This window comes from Acanthamoeba castellanii, assembly GCF_000313135.1.
Source record: "Acanthamoeba castellanii str. Neff unplaced genomic scaffold scf7180000084754, whole genome shotgun sequence".
NCBI lineage: Eukaryota > Discosea > Longamoebia > Acanthamoebidae > Acanthamoeba > Acanthamoeba castellanii.
Window position 1 is genome coordinate 306,135 of NW_004457415.1, and position 18,799 is coordinate 324,933.

The 18,799-nt window shown below is 59.3% G+C and overlaps 9 protein-coding genes and 1 pseudogene across 9 annotated transcripts; 6 read left to right on the forward strand and 4 right to left on the reverse strand.

The window, feature by feature from the left end:
- Window positions 1–434: 434 nt before the first annotated feature.
- ACA1_204540 (uncharacterized protein) lies at window positions 435–1,856 on the forward strand (the record flags this gene model as incomplete). Its single annotated transcript, XM_004338331.1, has 3 exons — window positions 435–1,038; window positions 1,113–1,511; window positions 1,606–1,856. 3 exons carry the CDS (start codon window positions 435–437, stop codon window positions 1,854–1,856), a joined length of 1,254 nt encoding a protein of 417 aa, XP_004338379.1.
- Window positions 1,857–2,227: 371 nt separating this feature from the next.
- ACA1_204550 (Vacuolar sorting protein 9 (VPS9) domain containing protein) lies at window positions 2,228–6,002 on the forward strand (the record flags this gene model as incomplete). The annotated part of the gene is made up of 14 exons (XM_004338332.1): window positions 2,228–2,607; window positions 2,754–2,898; window positions 2,973–3,077; window positions 3,193–3,359; window positions 3,589–3,688; window positions 3,791–3,877; window positions 4,128–4,243; window positions 4,358–4,430; window positions 4,494–4,619; window positions 4,750–4,827; window positions 4,931–5,029; window positions 5,092–5,245; window positions 5,330–5,548; window positions 5,629–6,002. 14 exons carry the CDS (start codon window positions 2,228–2,230, stop codon window positions 6,000–6,002), a joined length of 2,223 nt encoding a protein of 740 aa, XP_004338380.1.
- Window positions 6,003–6,339: 337 nt separating this feature from the next.
- On the reverse strand, window positions 6,340–6,762 carry ACA1_204560 (Shwachman-Bodian-Diamond syndrome (SBDS) protein; the record flags this gene model as incomplete). Its single annotated transcript, XM_004338333.1, has 2 exons — window positions 6,340–6,469; window positions 6,563–6,762. The coding sequence occupies 2 exons, from the start codon at window positions 6,760–6,762 to the stop codon at window positions 6,340–6,342; spliced, it is 330 nt and encodes a 109-aa protein (XP_004338381.1).
- A 554-nt stretch (window positions 6,763–7,316) lies between these two features.
- ACA1_204570 (uncharacterized protein) lies at window positions 7,317–8,848 on the reverse strand (the record flags this gene model as incomplete). Its single annotated transcript, XM_004338334.1, has 6 exons — window positions 7,317–7,654; window positions 7,747–7,895; window positions 7,997–8,061; window positions 8,171–8,263; window positions 8,406–8,562; window positions 8,700–8,848. 6 exons carry the CDS (start codon window positions 8,846–8,848, stop codon window positions 7,317–7,319), a joined length of 951 nt encoding a protein of 316 aa, XP_004338382.1.
- Window positions 8,849–9,334: 486 nt separating this feature from the next.
- Window positions 9,335–10,308, forward strand: ACA1_204580 (uncharacterized protein; the record flags this gene model as incomplete). Its single annotated transcript, XM_004338335.1, has 4 exons — window positions 9,335–9,391; window positions 9,503–9,766; window positions 9,847–10,074; window positions 10,135–10,308. 4 exons carry the CDS (start codon window positions 9,335–9,337, stop codon window positions 10,306–10,308), a joined length of 723 nt encoding a protein of 240 aa, XP_004338383.1.
- Window positions 10,309–10,403: 95 nt separating this feature from the next.
- ACA1_204590 (protein c2orf25, mitochondrial, putative) lies at window positions 10,404–11,445 on the reverse strand (the record flags this gene model as incomplete). The annotated part of the gene is made up of 5 exons (XM_004338336.1): window positions 10,404–10,565; window positions 10,655–10,732; window positions 10,826–10,912; window positions 11,001–11,144; window positions 11,254–11,445. The coding sequence occupies 5 exons, from the start codon at window positions 11,443–11,445 to the stop codon at window positions 10,404–10,406; spliced, it is 663 nt and encodes a 220-aa protein (XP_004338384.1).
- Window positions 11,446–11,846: 401 nt separating this feature from the next.
- ACA1_204600 lies at window positions 11,847–12,128 on the forward strand (annotated as a pseudogene).
- A 105-nt stretch (window positions 12,129–12,233) lies between these two features.
- On the forward strand, window positions 12,234–15,634 carry ACA1_204610 (BTB/POZ domain containing protein; the record flags this gene model as incomplete). The annotated part of the gene is made up of 13 exons (XM_004338337.1): window positions 12,234–12,514; window positions 12,637–12,764; window positions 12,872–13,152; window positions 13,279–13,413; window positions 13,533–13,608; window positions 13,704–13,937; window positions 14,076–14,155; window positions 14,282–14,407; window positions 14,479–14,607; window positions 14,677–14,743; window positions 14,836–15,053; window positions 15,175–15,224; window positions 15,274–15,634. The coding sequence occupies 13 exons, from the start codon at window positions 12,234–12,236 to the stop codon at window positions 15,632–15,634; spliced, it is 2,166 nt and encodes a 721-aa protein (XP_004338385.1).
- A 418-nt stretch (window positions 15,635–16,052) lies between these two features.
- ACA1_204620 (uncharacterized protein) lies at window positions 16,053–17,900 on the forward strand (the record flags this gene model as incomplete). The annotated part of the gene is made up of 5 exons (XM_004338338.1): window positions 16,053–16,415; window positions 16,626–16,836; window positions 16,915–17,039; window positions 17,112–17,175; window positions 17,230–17,900. The coding sequence occupies 5 exons, from the start codon at window positions 16,053–16,055 to the stop codon at window positions 17,898–17,900; spliced, it is 1,434 nt and encodes a 477-aa protein (XP_004338386.1).
- On the reverse strand, window positions 17,883–18,700 carry ACA1_204630 (uncharacterized protein; the record flags this gene model as incomplete). The annotated part of the gene is made up of 4 exons (XM_004338339.1): window positions 17,883–18,055; window positions 18,143–18,252; window positions 18,362–18,460; window positions 18,567–18,700. Coding segments are annotated over 4 exons (516 nt in total), but the record flags the coding sequence as incomplete, so codon positions are not given.
- Window positions 18,701–18,799: the final 99 nt, after the last annotated feature.

Genomic DNA, 18,799 nt, shown 5'->3' on the forward strand with positions numbered 1-18,799 from the left:
CACAGGCAACAGCCGACTGGAGCTGCAGTGACAAGCTCAAGAGATCGTAGCGGTGTCGGTGGTGGTCCCCGTGGCCGAGATGGGCGTGGCTGGCGTGGCTGTCGCAGTGGTTGTAGCAGTGGTGAAGAAGCGGCAGCTGCGGAGGAACAAGCTTGAATCGGCGCCGCTCCGTAAACTACAGCGACAACTTGTTTGCCAATGTCCGGACTTCGCCTTCGGCGCATGCCCATTTATGTTTCAACGAATCCCGCACAGGACGAATACAAGATCTCCGAGGCAGAGCCAACAGAAAATCAAACGCGGTTGTCCAACTTGTACGACCAGTGGGAGCACCCTAACGATCGTAATTTGCACTTAAACGGAACCCCGGACCCAAGCTAGTTTGGTTCCTCATCTCGCAACAGAGCTTTCTTCTGCACTCACCCACACCTCACATGCACTCGCTGGGTCTGACCACTCTCCTGCTGCTTGTCGCCGTAGCCTGCGCTGGCTTCGCGGCCGGAGCCCCGGCGCACCCGGTGGTCTTCTTCCCGGGCTACAGCCTGTCCGTCTTTGAGGTCACTGTCACCAACCAGACCGTCCAGCCTTCGTGCCCCGCCTCGGGCACCTACCGGCTCCACTTCGAGGCCGACGCGGTCCAGAATGGGTTCGACATCACCTGCATGACCAACCTCTTGGCCCTCAACTACTCGACCGAGACCGGGCGCTTCTCCGGCCAGGAGGGAGTCAGCGTGGCGCTCAAGGACTACGGCCACCCGGCCTGCGCGCCCTTCTACGAGCCCTTCTTCGTCGCTATGGAGGGGGCGGGCCTGGTGCGCAACACCACCCTGCTGGCGGCCTGCTTCGACTGGCGCATGGCGCCCAACGTTGATGTGATTCCGGGCACCAACTTCATGGCGGACACCCGCGAGCTGGTCATTCGGGCCTACGAAGCGGCCAACCAAACCAAGGTGTACCTGGTGGGCCACTCCAACGGTCCCATCGTGGCCCAGTACTTCCTTCTTCACGCTGGCGCCGACTTCCGCGAGAAGTACATCGGTACAACTTCGCCCCCCCCCCCAAACCCACATCTTTTACACAAGATTAGTGGTTCATCTTCTTTTACTCTACAGCTGGGTTCATCCCCTACGCGGGCAACTGGGCCGGCGGTGGACTGATGACATCGCTGCTCTTCGAAGGCCTGTCCGTGCTCGACTTCACCTTCCTCCCGAGCACGGCCGCCACCTTCGAGGCCTGGCCCTCGACCTACTTCTCCGCCGCCCAGCCGGCCACCTTCAAGCGGGTCATCACCCTCATCCGCACCCCCGAGCGCAACTACACGCCCGAAGACTACACCCAGCTGTGGGCCGACAGCGGGCTCGAGCTGGCGGCCGTGCTCAACCCCAAGTACAACGGGCTGGTCAAGCCCACCATGTTCCCCGAGGTGCCTGTCTTCAACTTCTTCGGCTCCAACATTTCGACCATCGTCGGCACTGCGCGGGCCAACCTCACTGTCGGTCAGAGCTCCACAGGTATGAAGGCCTCAAGCTAACACCCGACCCTCACTAGTCGTGATCACGGTTAGCCTCAAGCCGGAGCTAATGCGCCTCTGATCTCTTCTTGCAGCGTACCTCGAGGCGCTGGGGGACATCAACCAGGAGTACATCACGAACGAGTCGAACGAGATCTGGTCGGAGATGAGGTGCGACTCGTTCACGAACAAGGACCTGCCGAACGTGGACCACTTTGCCCTGCCCAACCACCCGGACGTGCTCAACGCCACCGTGGCCATCATCAAGGCGCCCACGCCCGGCGACCTCTGCTCCGGCGCTGCCGGCCCGCTGCTGGCCAACAGCTGGCTGCGCCTCATCATGTGAGCACTTGATTGAATGAACGAAATAAGAAGTGCAGAGTGAACACCTTGTTGGCCAACGGTTCGCTGGCGATGGGGTGGGATCCCAGGCGGTGCTGGTGGAATGCTGAGAATGTTGTAATTTATATTTCAGTATTACGGCCACAACAGGGTTCCCGCTGCTCTGCTTCTTTTTTGTTCCTTCCCTGGGCTGCATGGAATGGGAGCGAATTAATCGATCGATTGCTTTTTGATTGATCTAGATCTATTCTGCATCTTCTGCCGGAGCTCCTTCGATCTTTGCCTGCAGAAGTGAAGATCGCTCCTGTCTTCTTGCCCCCCCCCTCTCTTTTCCATTTCCTCTACTCGATTCAATTTCGGCGAGCAACCACGAGGATGGAGGCGGAGGACGCTCTCAAGGACCTCCTGCAAGAGATCGCGCTGCAGGAGACAGCTATAACGGCTGTGACCGAGGATCAGGCTCGGACCCATCGCCAGGATCGGCAGGGAAAGGAACAATCAGACCATGGCATAGTTGCAGGAGATGACGAAGTCGATGCAAACGACGACGATGTCAAGGATGAAGATGGAGGACTCGATGATGAATCATTCAAACGGTCCGAATTCGGCTCGCGGAAGGTGACCATGGCGGCCGGCGTGCGGCTGTCGTTGGCCCTGCAGAAGGACTGGTGGCGGTCCCTGCCCGACCTGGCCTACGTCGTCACCAAGATCAACCAGTACGGCAAGCGCCAGACCCGGACCCTCCGCCTTACCTCGTACGTTATGCTTCCGCACACGCACCACCGCACACGCACCACCGCACACGCACCACCGCACACGCACCACCGCACACACCGCATGCGCTGCAAGGCATGTGCGTTATGACTAAGCCGTGATGTGTTCGCACGCGCCACGCATGCAGGGAGGGTATCGAGAATGTGCGCAAGAACGGAAAGGTGTCATCGCTGTACCCCTACGAAGCGGTGGTGCGGGTCTACATGAAGAACGTCAGGAGCTTCGTCATTGACTACAAGAACGCCAAGCACTCCTACCAGTATCGATCCACCGTACGTGACCAGGCACACGCACCGCACACGCACACGGTGGGTTAAACTTGGTGTTTGGTGATGGTGTTGTGCAGGTGGCGATGCACATCGTCCAGGAGATCACGTCACGATTGGCCCTGCGGCGACAGGAGGATCGCCTCCTCACGCCCGACATCGCCACACGTCTGCAGGAGAAGCTGGTACGTCGGCCCAGCCACGAACCGCCCACCACCCGACAAAAACGCTGACACTGCTGACACTGTTGTCGTTGCCGTCGTTGTTGTTGTCGTTGTCGTTCATCGTCGTCTTGAGCAGCAACAAACGGGACTGCTGGAGCCGCCTATCACGACGCCGCCGCGAAGCACTCGGCAGCAGCAGGCGCAGATGGGGACCTACGACGATCGACGGTCGCGGCAGGCCAAGAAGCTCCACAGCATTCTGGGCACCACCGAACAGCAGCGGCTGGAGAACGCCATCGACTCGTACACCGACTCACACCATCGTTGCACTGTGTGTCGTGTGTGTCGTGTGTGTCGTGTGTGTCGTGTGTGTCGTGTGTGTCGTGTGTGTCGTGTGTGTCGTGTGTGTCGTGTGTGTCGTGTGTGTGTGTGTGTGTGTGTCGTGTGTGTCGTGTGTGTGGTCGTGTGTGTGGTCGTGTGTGTGGTCGTGTGTGTCGTGTGTTGCTAACGCGATGACTTTCGTTGTGCACAGCATGATCTTGGACGTCCACACGCCCGAGGGACGAACGCTGAAGCAGTTCTGCAGCAACTTCGCGGTGCTGGAAAAGAACCCCGCCACGCTCGTCATGAACGTACGCCGCGGCACCAACCACCACCATCCCATCATCGCGCGTTGGATAACCATTTGCGCCACGGCGTGCCACGTCGCTCATTTTTTGCATTCCTCTCGACAGGTGCGCCAATTCATGGACGACATGCGTGCCTACATTATCGAGAGGCACGCCGGCGAATTAGCCAAGCTCACCGTGGAGGCCGCTGCGGTACGCGCGCTCTCTCGCAGCTCCTCTGCACGGGAACTGTCGTGCGTGTGTGCGTGTGCGGTGGCGATGCGAAGCGTCAGCCAAAAGGGCAGGCGAAGTGAGTGGCGGAGGCGACTTTACATCCGTTAAAAAAAGTGTGAAGCGTGGCTCCATAAGATGCGAAATCAAATCGAAAAAGGTAGTGCGTGTGCGTCGCGAGCCATTTACTTACCGCACCCTGCGCGCACGCGTGTGTTGTGTGACCAACCAGCAATCGCTTGCGCACGAGGAGCTCTCCCTGTCATCGGTGATCGAAAATTCCCTCGAGCGTGCGCTCGTCTCGCGCTTCCGCGACCGGATCGTGGCCTGCCTCAAGAAACCCACCAAGTGCGTGTTCTCCCCCCTAGACACGACCAACGCAAACCATGATAACGCGCACACGACGCAAACTAGTTTGCATCGCGACACATGCTCACAGTCACAAACACGATTCGTGTACAGGGAAGAGGAGATGCACCTCAAGCGAAAGGTCGCTGCCGCCTCCACCAAGCCACAGTCCTTCTTCGGCATCTCGGTACCACTCATTATTTATTTGTCTATATTATGCATTTATTAATCATTTCGCGCCCAACAACAGGAGGAGCACGTGTCGTCGAGCGGGTGGACCCACGCCATCGCCGAGCTGCAGGCCCTCGACGACTGGGATGTGCCGGGCAAGCTTCTCGCAGCCGTTCTCGCGGCCGCCAAATCCGTCTATGCCACCGTACCCTCCCCCCTCCCTGCCCGGTTTCGCCTATCTGTGTCGTTGGTCGTGTCGTGTCGTTGGTCGTGTCGTGTCGTTGGTCGTGTCGTGTCGTGTCGTGCGCACACCCTGACATCGTTCGGTTGCGCAGCTCAACTACGAGAGGAACCGGGGCAAGAAGGGAGAGCACCGAACAGCCATTTTCCTCTCGGCTGACGACTTCTTTCCCGTACGACACACGCACGACACGCACACATGCAACACGCAACGGGCGGCGTTCCATGCGTGCGCGCACGACTGACATATTCCTCCGGGGGCTGTGTGTGTGGTAGATCTTCCTGTATGTGGTGGCGAGAGCCAACCTGAAGGACCCGCTCCTGGTCTCCGAGTACCTCTGGGGACTCTGCGACCCCGAGCAGCTCAACGGCGAGGTACGACACACGACACGACACGACACACAGTGGTGGTGACTGACCGGTTTGTTGCCTCGCAGGGCGGGTACTACCTGACCGTGTTCTGTTCGGCGTTCGAGTACCTCAAGGGTCTCGAAATGGACACCGCGGAGAGCGAGTGCCAGCAACGCGAAGAGGAGGCCCTCAAGTACCTCGACGACAAAGTTTTGCAGCCCAGCGACCACTCCCCAAAAGGTGTGTGTATGCGCGTGTGCGGTCGCGCGTGTGTGCGTGTGTGCGTGCGGTCGTGCTGATGGGTGTGTGCGGTTGTGCCAACAGAGATCAACTCGTCGACGTCGGTGGATTCCTATTTTGCGGCGGCGACGGCGACGGCGGCCAACAAGACGAGCCTGCTGCAGCTGGCTGAGGACAAACGGCAACGGACCATCTCCGCGCCCAACAAGGGCGGAAAGTCCAAGCAACTCATCCGCCAGCGCGCGGAGGAGCGCGACAGCCGCGTCGTCATCGGTCTCGCCGGATGCCGGACGGCGCAAGAAAGTACGCGCGCTCGTGTCGTCGCGTGCGTGTGTGCGGTTGTGCGTGTGTCATGTGTGGGCTGACGCGAATCGTGGGTGCAGCGGTGGACGAGCGGGAGAAGGAGAAGCAGCGACTGAAGGCCCTGGCGGGCCTGCAAGAGTCGGTGCCGCCATGGCCGACCGCCGCCGTGCGCCAGCGCACAGCGACCCTGCGCGCCGAACACAACGCAGCCGTGGTCGCCGCAGCCGCGAGCAGCGGAGACGAAGGCGAAGACGACAGCAGTGATGAAGATGAAGACGACGACAGAGAGGACGGCCGTGTTGATGGCGGCGATGGTGGTGGCGGAGGACCCAACAACGACGAAGATGGTGCGATGGGCGGGAGCCAGCGGGCGCGACGTCGAGCGAGCAAGCTCGACCGACGGCAAGTGCGGCAGGCCATCGCCCGATACGACGTCGCGCAGAAGGAGGACTAGTCACCCAGCTGAACCCTACGACGATGAAGGCCAAGACGACAACCCGAAGGAGAAGACGATGAGCCCCACACAAACCGACCGAGCCGGAGGAGGAGCTGCAGCTCGCCCGGATGAAGCGAGAACGGGCGAGGGCAGCCACCCACGGCCAAGGTCGCGGGACTCAAGCACTCCCCTGAACATCAATGTAATTTTTGCCATTTTACCCTTCTTATTATTAATCTCTAAAAGACAAAAGATGAGAACCCACTTGAGTGCAAGTAAAGATGAGGGCGGGCTCTGTTGTATTGTTTTTATTTGACTTAATAAGTCTGTGGTCTGGCTCGGGCCGTACTTGTGCTTATTTCTCCTTCTTCATGGTCTTCTGGTTCTTGTGCTGCATAAAGTTGAAGCCCTTCTCCTTGGGCCAGTCGCCCTCGGACAGGATCTTTCGGATCACCGCGTCGTTGTCTGTCGTCCCAAACACCTTACTGTGCACCATTCACAGCGTGAGTCACACCGCACACGCACACGACGCACGACACACACCACACGACACGCGCCAAATAGAAGGGGAGGCGCACAGGAGGTCGGCCTGTGGGGCCTGGCCGGCCTGGCCGTGTCCCTTGAAGATGTCGAACGACTGCAGGACGTCGGTGAGCGGGGTGGACGGGTCCTGCTTCCACTTGTCGGGCATGCCCGGGTTGGCCACCACCCAGTACTCCTCGGGAGTAGAGCTCGAGTCGGGCTTGTATGTGAACCTCACCTTCAGTCCTTCGGCCATTGTTGATGTAGTTGGAGTAGTTGAAGAGAGTGGTTGGTGTTGTTGATGATGGTGTGAGAGTTGTTGTTGTTGTTGTGTTTGTTGGTATGAATGAGGGACAAGAGCTGTAGAGAGGAGCGTTTTATGAGGCGCAGTGGGCTGGCGCGGCCCCTTGGCCAGGAGGAATTCCGCCAGCAACCCAGACAAAAGCGGAGTGCTGTCCGGGCGCAAGCTTGGCCGCCTGCCGTAGACTCTACGGCGTGGAGCCGTTCCGACACATCAAGCACTCGCCTGGAGGAGACCAAGGGCTCACGCTGCTTAGCGACCGCACTCCCACCATGGTCGACCTAGGTCGTACGTACCTGGTGCCCAGCAGGGCATGCGGCGCTATGCCGGCTATGGCTCGCGGTCCCAGTGGCGCCTTTGTGTCGACGAGCCGCAGAATTTTCCGGCCAATGCCCGTTCGCTCGAGATAAAACAGGCCAATCCTAAAATGGTATTCAAAAAAAAGCAGAAAGATGTTGTGAAAAAATGATGTGTGAAGAGACACACTCTTGCCCAATTGGTTCACTTTTTCACTTCTTGCTCATCTTTCGGCCCTTGCCGCCGCCCTTGCCCTTGCCGGAGCCCTTGGCGGCCTTTCGGTCGGCCATCTTCTGCTTCTTGGCCTCGTGCGGCAGGGCCAGCTTGGCGGCTCGGTCCGTGTTGAGCTCGGCCGTCTCCTTGCCCAGGATCTTGTTGAGCACGCTCATCCCCCGCTCCTTTTCGTTCGCCAGGCCGCCGCTCGAGGCCAGGTCGTCGAACTTCCTCTTGCCGCGCTGGTACTGGTCCTTCTGCTCGCCCGGCAGCCGCTCGTTGAACTTGCCCAGCGACGCCGTCGACTTGTTCACGTGCTGGATCGAACCCGCCAGACCTGCATTGATGATGAAAAAGAAGAAGAAGAAGATGGTGAGTTGATGAAGTGGATGATGATGATGATGATGATGATGATGGAGGGGATGGTACCCTTCTTCTTCTCGTCGGCCTTGGCGAAGGCGGCCATGTTTCGCATCTCGTTCTGCCTCTGCTTCTTGACCCGATCCTTCTTCTCCTTCTCCACCTTGGCGAACGGGTCGTCGTGCGGGTTGGCCTCGTTGCCCTTCACCTCCACCACCCTACGCACACAACCACCCGAACAGAGTCAGCTCCAACTACCGCACGACACGCACCGCACACGCACCGCACACGCACACAACACACGGAAGGGGGCGCGTACCAGTTGGACTCCTCGGACCTGTTGGCCCGCTGGTAGCCGTGAGCGCGCCGCCAGTCCTGGTGCGTCTGCAGAAGAGAGAAAGAAAGAAACGATCAAACACGTGAGCGGACCGAGCAACGTGCGGCGCGCAGCGATGGAAAATGAGGAGTGGTCAGGATTGCACGCGCGACGCACCTCGTCCCATTCGAGCTTGTTCTTCTTGCGCTTCTGTATGCCCTTCGTGGCAGCGAACTGCTCCCACTTGGTCTTCGGCTTGGGCTTGGGGATCTGCGCATGTGTGGCCACACCCAACCGCACACGCCGCACACGCACGACACGACACGACACACGCCGCACGACACGCATATGGAACAAGGTGGTGAGCGGGATCATCGATCGATCGGGCACAGGGCGGTGTGGAGACGCGTACGTGCTTCTCGCGGGGGAGAGGGGTGGTGGGGCGCGGCAGCTGCGCGAGCACGTCGCCCTCCTGCGTGCGGTGGGTGGGGAGGCCCAGCAGTTTGTTGAACAGGAGCTGCACCGCATCGCGGCCCGTCTCGTCCAAGTAGGCCTTCGTGCCCTTCTCACTGTGTGGTGGCGTTTTTGATTTTTGTTTCATTAACGAATGAATTGTTTGAATGATTGTATTATTTGAATAAAACAAATGCATGAGATGAATAAATGGAAAGAAATAAGAAGATTTTAAATGGAAGCCCAAACGTACGAGAAGGCGGAGAGGTCCTGGGGCTGGTAATCGTAGCCGGTGAGATTACCGAGGTCGACCTCGATGGATTGACCCAGGAGAAGGTCCGGGTGAGGGGCGGGCGCGCTCAGCTTGAGAGGCGCATCAGCAGTGGTGTCTACGTCTCCCATTTCTTTCTGCATACAGCGAAAAAGCAGAAATTGGACGAAATGAGAGGAGATTCAAGAAAAACATGAAGAAGGTGGCATTGGAAGTAAAGTCTTGCGCGAATTCAGATGGCAGAATTGAATGGAAACGATCGAACGAAGTAAAGCGAAATTGAAAACGAAATTTGTCCCGTAACGAGAGTAGGGGAAGATTGCAGGGTCAAGCGCAGATTGAACATCGAAGGATCGAAGGTTGCCTGTACATGATGTGTGTGTACTGAGGACCGGAAAGATGAAGATGGCAACAACAATCGCAACGCAGTCGGAGAAACTGCGCAGAGAAGAGTTGAAGAACAAAAGAAGAATAAAGAAAATAAAACGTTCGATTTTCTTGTGCGGAAGAAAAGAAAGGAAAACACCAATTCCCTCTGGACTTGGTTTTTGATTTTATTTATATTTTTTGGTGCGGCGTACAGATGGCCGCCCCTCTTCAAACGATGAGTGCCCCAAATGCTGCCATTGTGGGTTCGGTCAGTGCTGGAACCCACTATCTCCTTCGTGGGAATGGTATTTACACGAGCCGCCTGCTTGTAGAAAAGGGCTATTTTAATCTGTATATTCATTAATTTTAATCCTACTCTTGTGGATTCAATCGATCATGTCTTAGTGCGTCCGCAGCTGACTGGGGCGGTCAATCTGATCGAACATTACAAGCTCAGCGGGTTGCTGAAGGATAGGGACAAGATACCGCCCACCTTTGAGCCCTACATCAGGCACCTGCCCGTGATGGGCAACGAAACAGACAAGAATCCAGCCCTCGGGCTGCGTGCCCTGTTTCCTCTCGATGAGTGGCCCATCGTGGAGGACGATGACGATCTCGCCCTCGCCCCCTTGGGCCAGGAGCTCCTCAAAGGCCTCACCCTCGAACCAGGCAAGCTGGAGGTACCCCCCCTCTGCAGCCCCGCACGTGCCGTGTGTGTCGTGCCGTGTGTCGTGTGCTCACACCACGCGGCCGTGTGTAGGAGAGGCGGCGACGAAAGAAGCACAGAGACAAGGACAGGGAAGGGCGAGCGGAGCGCAAGCACAGGAAGCACCGCAAGAAGCACCGCGACCAGCAGGTGGCCGCCGACGGCAGCGTGATCAGCCCCGGGGCGGATGGCGGCTCAGCCGCACCAACGCCGGGCACCGAGCCCGGCGCCGAGGGCGGCGAACGACGAGACAAAGAGCGGAAGCACCGACACAAGCACAAGGTAACACGACACACGACACACGCATGCACGCAATGGAGGGGCTGACTCTCTCGTGCGCAGCGAAAAAGCAGAGAGGAGGGTGCGGAGGGCAGCACCAAGGAGTCGAGGGAGGAGCGGAGGAAGAAGCGGCGCAGGAGGGAACAGCAGGCGGGTTCAGAGAACCAGCAGCAGCAGCAGCCCTCGCCCACCAAGCCCACCGACGGTGCCCCGGCCGCGCCGGCCGTGGTCGGCTGAGCGCCTCTCTCTCTCTCTCTCTTCCTCGCGTGTTGTATGGCGTCTTGCGTCTTTGTTGATAGTGTACACGAGATGAACATGTTGTGTTGCGTGACCTACGCGTCTTCGGCACAGATCGGAGCGGCGGCGGTGGTGATGAGGTGCGAGTGGGCGAGGAGCGCCGCCTGCAGAAGTTCGTAGGGAGCAGAGGTGAAGAGGGTGGCGGGGTAGACTGCCGTTCGCCACTGGGGATGGGACACCACCTCGCAACTGCCCACCTGATGATGACGAAGAGGAAGTGGATCCGAAGCGATGAGTTTTGCATCAAGACCTTACTTGCTTGCTTACATCAAGACGAAGGACGAACCTGGATGCGGTCGTAGGGGAGCAGCAGCTCGATGCCGCTCGTGTCGCAGTACGTCAGCCCGCCTCGATCCCCGATGACCTGATGAGTCGCGGGAGTGAGCAGACACGCACACGACAAGCAACACGCAAAAAAGTAACACACGCGACACACAACGGCAGTGTGCGTGCGCACCGGGTGACCGCTGCAGGGATCGGAGAGGTCGGCCCAGTGTCCGTCTCTGCGCAGCTGCTCGCACACGTTCCTGCCCCACGCCACAAACTGGGCGTGTGCGTGGCGAAGAGCGAGCGCGCGTCAGAGGAAGCTTGTTCGCAGGTGTGAGAAGAGCGAGGCCTCAGCGGGCACGTACATTCTCGAGAAGGAGGTCCTTGTCTTGGGCCGCTTCGTCGCTCCAGTCGATGAGGTCGGTCCGGCTGGGCTGGAAGGTGATCACCACGTACACCTTCCCGCAACTCGCGACGATCTGCTCTGCCGACTCTGGAAATATTCGTTTCTGCATCGTATGTGAGCAAGTGCGTGGCACCAACGAATCATCATTGGCAATCGATCAGGATCAATAGAATCGCAAATGTGTAGAAAATCGAGATGAAGTGTCGGAGTACCATTTCCGGGACGAGGCGAGCTGGGCACGTGTGGACAGTGTATTCAAGCTCGCCTTCATCATCATCATTGCTGCCCACCTTTATCCTGACCGGTCCGGCAACGAAGTGGGCCTTCTTCCTGGAGCCCAGCTTGAACTCGAGCTGTGCGGGCCAGGTAGGTCGGTTTTCGCCATCTGCCGCGCCGGCCTCCATCTTTACGTTTTCCTCTCCAGGCATGAGCGAGTCCTTGAACCCTCGTATGCGTGATTAGATAGATCGATTACACGACTCCTCGATTTCTATCTTGTACAGATCGAAATTGCCTGCGCGAGGTCGCCTACTCCGGAGATGCGGGAACAAGGTTCTTCATTTTTTGCATATTTTGATCTTCTTCCTAATTTCATCTCATATTTATTTATGTTTCTTTTTGCTGACGTGGCTTCGGGCCGGCGGAAACAGAAGCTGGAACGGCCTTCAAGGAACGGCTCAGCAACGCAAGAAGTGAAATCTGATTACAAAACGAGGAAAGAGCTGGTTGAGCTAAGAAGAAACGAAAGAGGACCACATACGAGAGAGAGATGGCGGTACGGTCGGCGCATGGAGCGAACGACAAGATGCAGATGCTCGAGCAGCGCCAGCAGCCGACGTGGGGCGACATCAACCACATGGCGCTGGTTGTGGAGGAGCGAGACGACGCCATTGCGACCATCTGTGCGGACGTACAGCAGATAAACGGCATGTTCAATGACTTGCTCGCCTTGACGCTCGAGCAGCGGCCGATGGTTGATTCTATTGAGGCGAACATCGACGCGGCCGTCCTTTCGACGAACGATGGAGTTCGCAATCTCAGAAAGGCCGAGCAGCTTCAACGCAACAGCACCTGCATCCTCTCCTGACACAACCTTGCAGCCTTGTACATCTTCATTCCGATTTGTAAATACATCAGAGCTCGTTCATAATCACAAATATATTTGAAAAAAATAAATAAAATAAGGCCACAGATGGAGCTGCACGAAATGATGGAGGACTCCGTGCCTGCGGCAGATGAAGACGCGCTGCCCATGGATGAAGACGAGGAACTGATTCCTGGCGTTGGCAGGCAGACCTGTCCCTGGCAGCGCCTGCGGTTGCGTCTGCCAGTGGAAGAAGATGACGACGCCACGGATGAAGATCACGAGGAGGAAGATGAGGAAGACGATGGCGGCGCATGGCCAGCTGGTGAGGGCCACTCTGCCACGCTCGTCGGGTCGCGCTGCTTCATCTACGGCGGCGTAGATGACCGGTCATCCCCCCCCCCCTCTCCACAAACCTTTGCTGTGTGTGTGCGTGTGTCGTGTGCGTCATGTGTGTCGTGTGTGCTGATGTGGTACACGACACACGACACACGCACAGACACGCCTGCAGCGCAGAGATGCTGGTGCTGGACATGACGACCGGCCGCTGGCGTTTCTCCACCGATGGCCTCGTGGCCCGCGCCTTCCACTCGGCCACGCTCGTGGGCTCCCTCATCTACATCTACGGCGGCACCTCAGGTACACACACGCGTGCGTGTCTTGCGCGTGTGTGTTGTGCGGTGCGTGCGGTGGTGTGTGCGGTGTGTGCCGTGTGTGCGGTGTGCTCAACGGACTGGGCCACGCAGGGGATGAGTCGCTGGCGGCCGTGCATTGCTTCGACACAGAAACGGAGACGTGGAGCGAAGTGGAAGTGGTGGACGGCGGCGATGGCGACAACAGCACGGTCCCCCCGCCGGCCTTCTTCTTCCACTCGACCACGCTCGTCGACAACCGGCTCCTCGTGTGGGGCGGCACGGGCGGCCACCTGCACTACAACAACCACCTCTACAGCTTCGACCTGGCGACGCACCGGTGGAGCCAGTGCCCCGTGGCCGGCGACCCGCCATCGCCGCGGGCCAATCACACCGTACGACGCGTCGCTGCTATCGAGTAACGGGTCCTGAGTCGGTGCTGACGTCATCATCGCACACGCCGCACGCGCACGCACACGCGCCACCGCACGCACGTCACGCACGGCACACACGCCGCACAGGCGACGCTGGTGGGCAGCGAGGTGTACTTCATCGGCGGATTCGAGCTCTCTGTGCGAGGACCGGGCGATCGGCAGTACTACAAGAAGAAGTACTACGACGACGTCTTCATCCTCCATACGGACCGATCGCCTATGGTACCTCCCCTCCCCTGCGTTGCAGTAGAACAACTGCGCGCACACAGCACACGCGCACGCGCACGCACACGAGACACAGCACGCACGCAATCGGACACACACTCACCAATGTGGCACAGGCGTGGGAAAAAGCACGCGTGGGCGGTGCTGCCATCTCGCGCCGCTCCGGTCACATCGCCGAATACTTCCCTGAAGGTGGCCTTGTGTCGTGTGTCTCGTGTGTGTGTGTGTGTGTCGTGTGTGTGTGTCGTGCGCACAACGCGTGTAACACGATAGAGTGGCGTGCGCAGCGTTTGGGGAAAAGGAGGCGATCGTGGTGTTTGGAGGGCGCACGAAGGCGGCCGGGCAGACGTTCGCGCTCAACGACACGTGGAGCCTGTGCCTTCGCCCGCGGCTGCAGTGGGTTGAGCAGAAGTTTGCCGCCGACGAGTCCCTCGCCTCGCCGCAGTCCCTCGCTCTGCCCGCCCTTCCCGCGGCTGCCCTCCTGCCCCTCCCCCGACGAAACCACGCCGGCTGTCGCTTTGGTAGGCACACGTCACGTCACGGCACACGACATGCGACACGCGACGCGGCACACGCCACATGACACGACACACGCCGCACGACACGCGCCGCACACGGAATGAGGCCGCGCACTTACGATGGCGAAACGACGCACGCAGGTACCAAGTTGGTGGTGATCGGGGGCTGGAGCGGGCGCGAGAACTACGGCCAAAGCCTGGCCGACGTGTTCCTCCTCGAGGTAGGCCGCCATCACCTTTCCCTTCTTCCGCGCGCCTTGGCCTCTGACTGCTGGTGCGCGCGTGTCGTGCCATGTGCGTGTGTCGTGTGTGTCGTGTGCGTGCGGAATGTGTGGAATGGGGTGCAGACCAACTACGTGCAAGAGGTGCCCTCGACGTACGCAGCGGACATGCGCCAGGCCATGCAGGCCTTCTTCGACGCGCCCCAGTTCAGCGACCTGGTCTTCATCGTGGGCGACCAGCGCATCCACGCCGTACTCCATACTACCTCCGCCCCCGCCCTTCTTCTCTAGGCCCCGCCTAACGCCTCCTCTGTCGTCTACAGCACCGGGCGGTGGTGGCGGCCCGGTGCCCCAAGCTGGCGGCCCAGCTGCGCTGCGGCCTCCGCGAGTCGACGTCGGGCGAGATCGCCATCGGCCACCACGCCTACCCGGTCTTCCGCAAGCTCGTCGAGGTGGCCGCTCCCACTAGACTGCATTCTGATGGTGGGTGGTACCAACCGCGTTTGTGTGCGTGTGCGCAGTTTCTGTACACGGACAGGGTCGAAGTGGAGCCCGACGACGCTCTCGACCTCCTGCAGGCCGCCGATGGTACGCACAGCTTGGTGTGCGTGTGCGGTGACGTGTGCGCGTGTGCGGTGCTGCGTGTCTCTGAATCGAGCGAATCATGTGTACATGCGTAGAGTACATGCTGGAGCGGCTGAAGGCGCTCTGCGAGGAGGTGGTGGCGGCCGCGGTGGCCGAGGACAACGTGGCCCAGCTCCTCGAGGCCGCCGAGCGCTACGGCGCGCGGCGCCTCCGATCGGCGTGCGTCTCCCTGGTCGCGGCCCGTCCCCAGCTCCTCACCTCCGCCCCGTTCCTCGCTCTCCCTCCCACGCTCCTGCACGACCTCCGCCTCTTCGTTCCCTCTTCTTGAGTTTATTTATTTATTTATTATTTGTTATTAAAATTAAAAATACAAATAAATTGTCCAAATATGATATAAATAGGCATTATTTTTGTTTCTTGTTCGAACCAATCAGATAAAGGCGTCAGTTGATGTTACAAAGACGGGAGAAGAAGGAGGCAAGCGGTGACTTCTGTATGTGATGGCGCGACGAGATGAGCGCGTCGTGTTCCAGGTGGGAGTGCGTCTACCTCGTGGTACCTCCGCTCCTGGACCCACCTTCTTCATCACCCTCTTCTCCTCCTCCTTCATCTTCGTTGTCGGTCGCGATCGAGTTCCTTAGCCTCTACGCTGCGCTGGACTCCAGTGCGCCGAGCGGCGACGTGTTCGTGCCCAGGCCTACCGAAAGCAGGGCGGAGACGAGGATTCGCTACACGATAGTGTCACCGCCGGTCCATATACAAACCTTCCATGGGACCGTCGCCACCTTTGCGTCGTTCGTGGTCGTCCACGTCAACTTCCGCCACCTCAGCTTCCACTTCATCGTCATCGTCATCGTTGTCCCCATCAGGCCTGGGAAGACCCTCGCGAGCTGAAGTGAAGGCGTCGAGATCAGGCGGATGGTCGCACGACCAGGAGCAGCAGCTGCGAACCGGCCGTCGACCGCGCACCACCCACTCACGCCACCTCCACGCCATCAACAACTGCTGCGATTCAAATAAAGGGGAGAGCAGACAAAACGACAACAAGTTGTTGCGTTGTTGCTGCTTCTGCTGATGTGGACGCCGATGGTGCTGGGGATCTATTCGAGGTGGTTGGTGGTCGTCTTCCTGAGGCCTGGATTTTGGGCCAATGGCGTGGGACGTGGGATCTTTTGGTGCCCAGGGCGCCCATTGGTGGATATAACGCCGTCAGCGATCGTTGGCCCGCACTGCCGGCCCCGCAGGTTGTCTGTGCCGCAAACTACAACCATCCACGCACCGAGTTGCCGAAGATATACAAAAGACCAAGAAGATGCAAGCGGTGACTCACACCGGGCTACTGGATGTGATGACGCGACGAGACGAGCGCGTCCTGTTCCAGGTCGGGGTGCAGCCGCCGGCCCGCGCCGTGTGCCAGCGGCTCCTCAAGCCCCGCCCTTCTGTCTACCTCGTCGTACCTCCGCTCGAGGACCCATCTTCTTCTTCTTCTTCGTCATCTTCATCTTCATCTTCGTCGTCGTCGGCCGAGGGCGAGTCCCTGAGGCGCCTCCACGCTGCGCTGGACTCGACTACGCCAAGCGGGGGCGTGTTCGTGGTGGCCTCGGTCGTGAGGCTCGACAGCGGCGCCCCCCTGCCGCGCGGCGTCGATGGCCAGTCCACGGTGCGGCTAGAGAAGGTAAGACCACAGCTTCCCGCCTCGTTCGCGCAAACCAAGCAAGTCCACTTTAGTGCCATAGCCAGCCAATCATCAACAACAACCGGGTTAGGACTTGATTCTGTTACATAGATTTCAGGCTCAACACACGGCCGAATTTGATCACTCAACTGGACCTTCAGTGAATGTTGATGTTGTTCCTGGTCACGTGATGTGTGTGTACCGAACCAGTGCGGCTGGCACGAGGGGGTGTACAAGGCCACGTTCGACAAGGTGAAGCTGACGCTGACGTCGAGCCAGTGCCATGGCACCAAGTTCGCCCTCCGCTTCCGCCTGCACTGCAAGTCCCTGGATCTGGGCGACCTTGCCCGCCTGGCCGTCACATCTTCGCCCATCGAGGTCTTCTCCCACCTCCAGTACCTCGCCCAGGCCCAGGAAATAGGTACATGGCCCGCCACCTGCTGTCTACACTGTATATTTCACGTGTATATTTTTTTTTTATATTAATATATTTGGGCAGAGAGGGCGGTGAAAAGTGTGAAGGAGAGGGGAAGCGACCAGCCAGACCAGGCCGAGAAGCAGGCAGACGGCAAGTACGCGGGCAATGGGGTCGGTCTGCAGCTCAAGATCATGCAACTCATCCACGTACGGAGCCCCCCCTCTACGGCTGAGCCCACGTGCCTGACATGCCTGCCTATTGGGGGGTGCTACGCCCAGGCCTACCGAGCGCAGGGCGGAGACGAGAACTCGCTACACGAGAGCGTCACCGCCATGTACAAACGTCCCATAACGACGCCACCTTCACGTCGTTGTTCTTCGCCCTCCTCATTCGCAGCTTCGCCATCACCACCGTCGTCATCACGATCGTTCACGCCGTCCCTGCCACCTTCGCCATCGCCCTTTCCCATCTCGCGCTCATCATCACCGTCGCCTGCGCCTTCGCCATTGCCGGCGTCGCCGCCCATGGCCGGCTCTCCCCGCCGGGCCGCCGGGCCGCCGCCACAACGTCCCACCTGGGAAGATCCCCGCGAGCCCAAGCGAAGGCGCCTCGACCATCACGAGCCGACCACGACCACCACCTCCACCACGACGACCAGCAGCGAACGGGTCAGGCCCAACATGGCTCGACTGCCGTCGGTGCCGCTGCTCTTGTCCTCGCTCGCCGACGCGGCCGCAGTCATCTCCTCGTCCGCCTCGAGTTCACCGTCGCTCAGTCCTCCCATGGCGGTCTCCTCCTCCTCCCCTGCTGCGACGCATTGGCCGTGGTCTGCCGCCTCCTCGCCTTTCGCTTCTTCTTCTTCTTCTTCTGCTTCGCCGTTCTACGCCATGTCGTCATTGTCGTCGCTGCCGATGATGGCGTTTCCAACGTGGGCCACCTACGGCTCGGGCGGGCTGCCCGGCCTGGCCTCCCTCCACCTGCTCCCGCCGCCGCCGCCGTCTACCACCGCGCACCACGCACTCACGCCACCACCTCCACGACAACTACAACTACAGCGACCCAAGTAAACAGATCACAAAACGACCTTTGTGGCGTTGTTGTTGCTTCTGAAGATGACGATGATGATGTCGATGGCGGTGATGATGAGGTTCTACTCGAGGAAGTTGGTGGGCAGGTCGTATTTGAGGCCGGCAGCGGAGGCGGCCGCGGGCATGTAGGGAGTCTCGGCAGCGGCGGGGGCGGGGGCGGCCTCGGCCGGGCGTTCCCGGCGCATGCCGGAGGGCAGGGAGAGGTTGAGCTTGGCGGGCACGCCCCAGCTCGAGAAGCCCGACGACGACGCGACGCCCTCCGACTCCTTGGCCTTGGCCTGCGCCGCCTCCTCCTCCACATCGATGAACGTGTCCGTGGCATCGTCGTCCTCTGGTGAAATAATAATATATTTAATGATAATAAATAAATGAAATATTATCAAGTAAACAACAATAATAATTAGAAGAAAAAAAGATCTTCATTGAGTTGGATACTATACCGATGGAGGTGCCCTCGGTACTCTTGGCGCGGGGCTGCACGCCGGAGGCCTGGGCCGCCCGGAAGCCTCGCCACATGAGGAACAGCACCCACGAAGAGGCTGGTGGCACCACTCTGTTAGTCGTGCATGTCATATGTGCCGTGTGTGTGTGTGTTGTGTGTGTGTGTGTGTTGTGTGTGTGTGTGTGATGTCTGTCAAACGGTACCCAGTCCGAGGAGAACCCAGACCAGCAGGGAGATCACGTTGAGCACGCCAGTGCCCATCTCTCCAGCTTCCCAGGCGTGGACCAGCAACACAAGACCACTGCGCCATTGATAGGGGGGGGGCAAGGTCAGCGGCAAGCCGGTTTCGGTGAACGGAAGACGGGTCAGAAGAAGAGGAAGAAGAAGAAAAAGAAGAAGAAGAAAAAGAAGAAGAAGAAGGGGAAGAAGAGGGGAA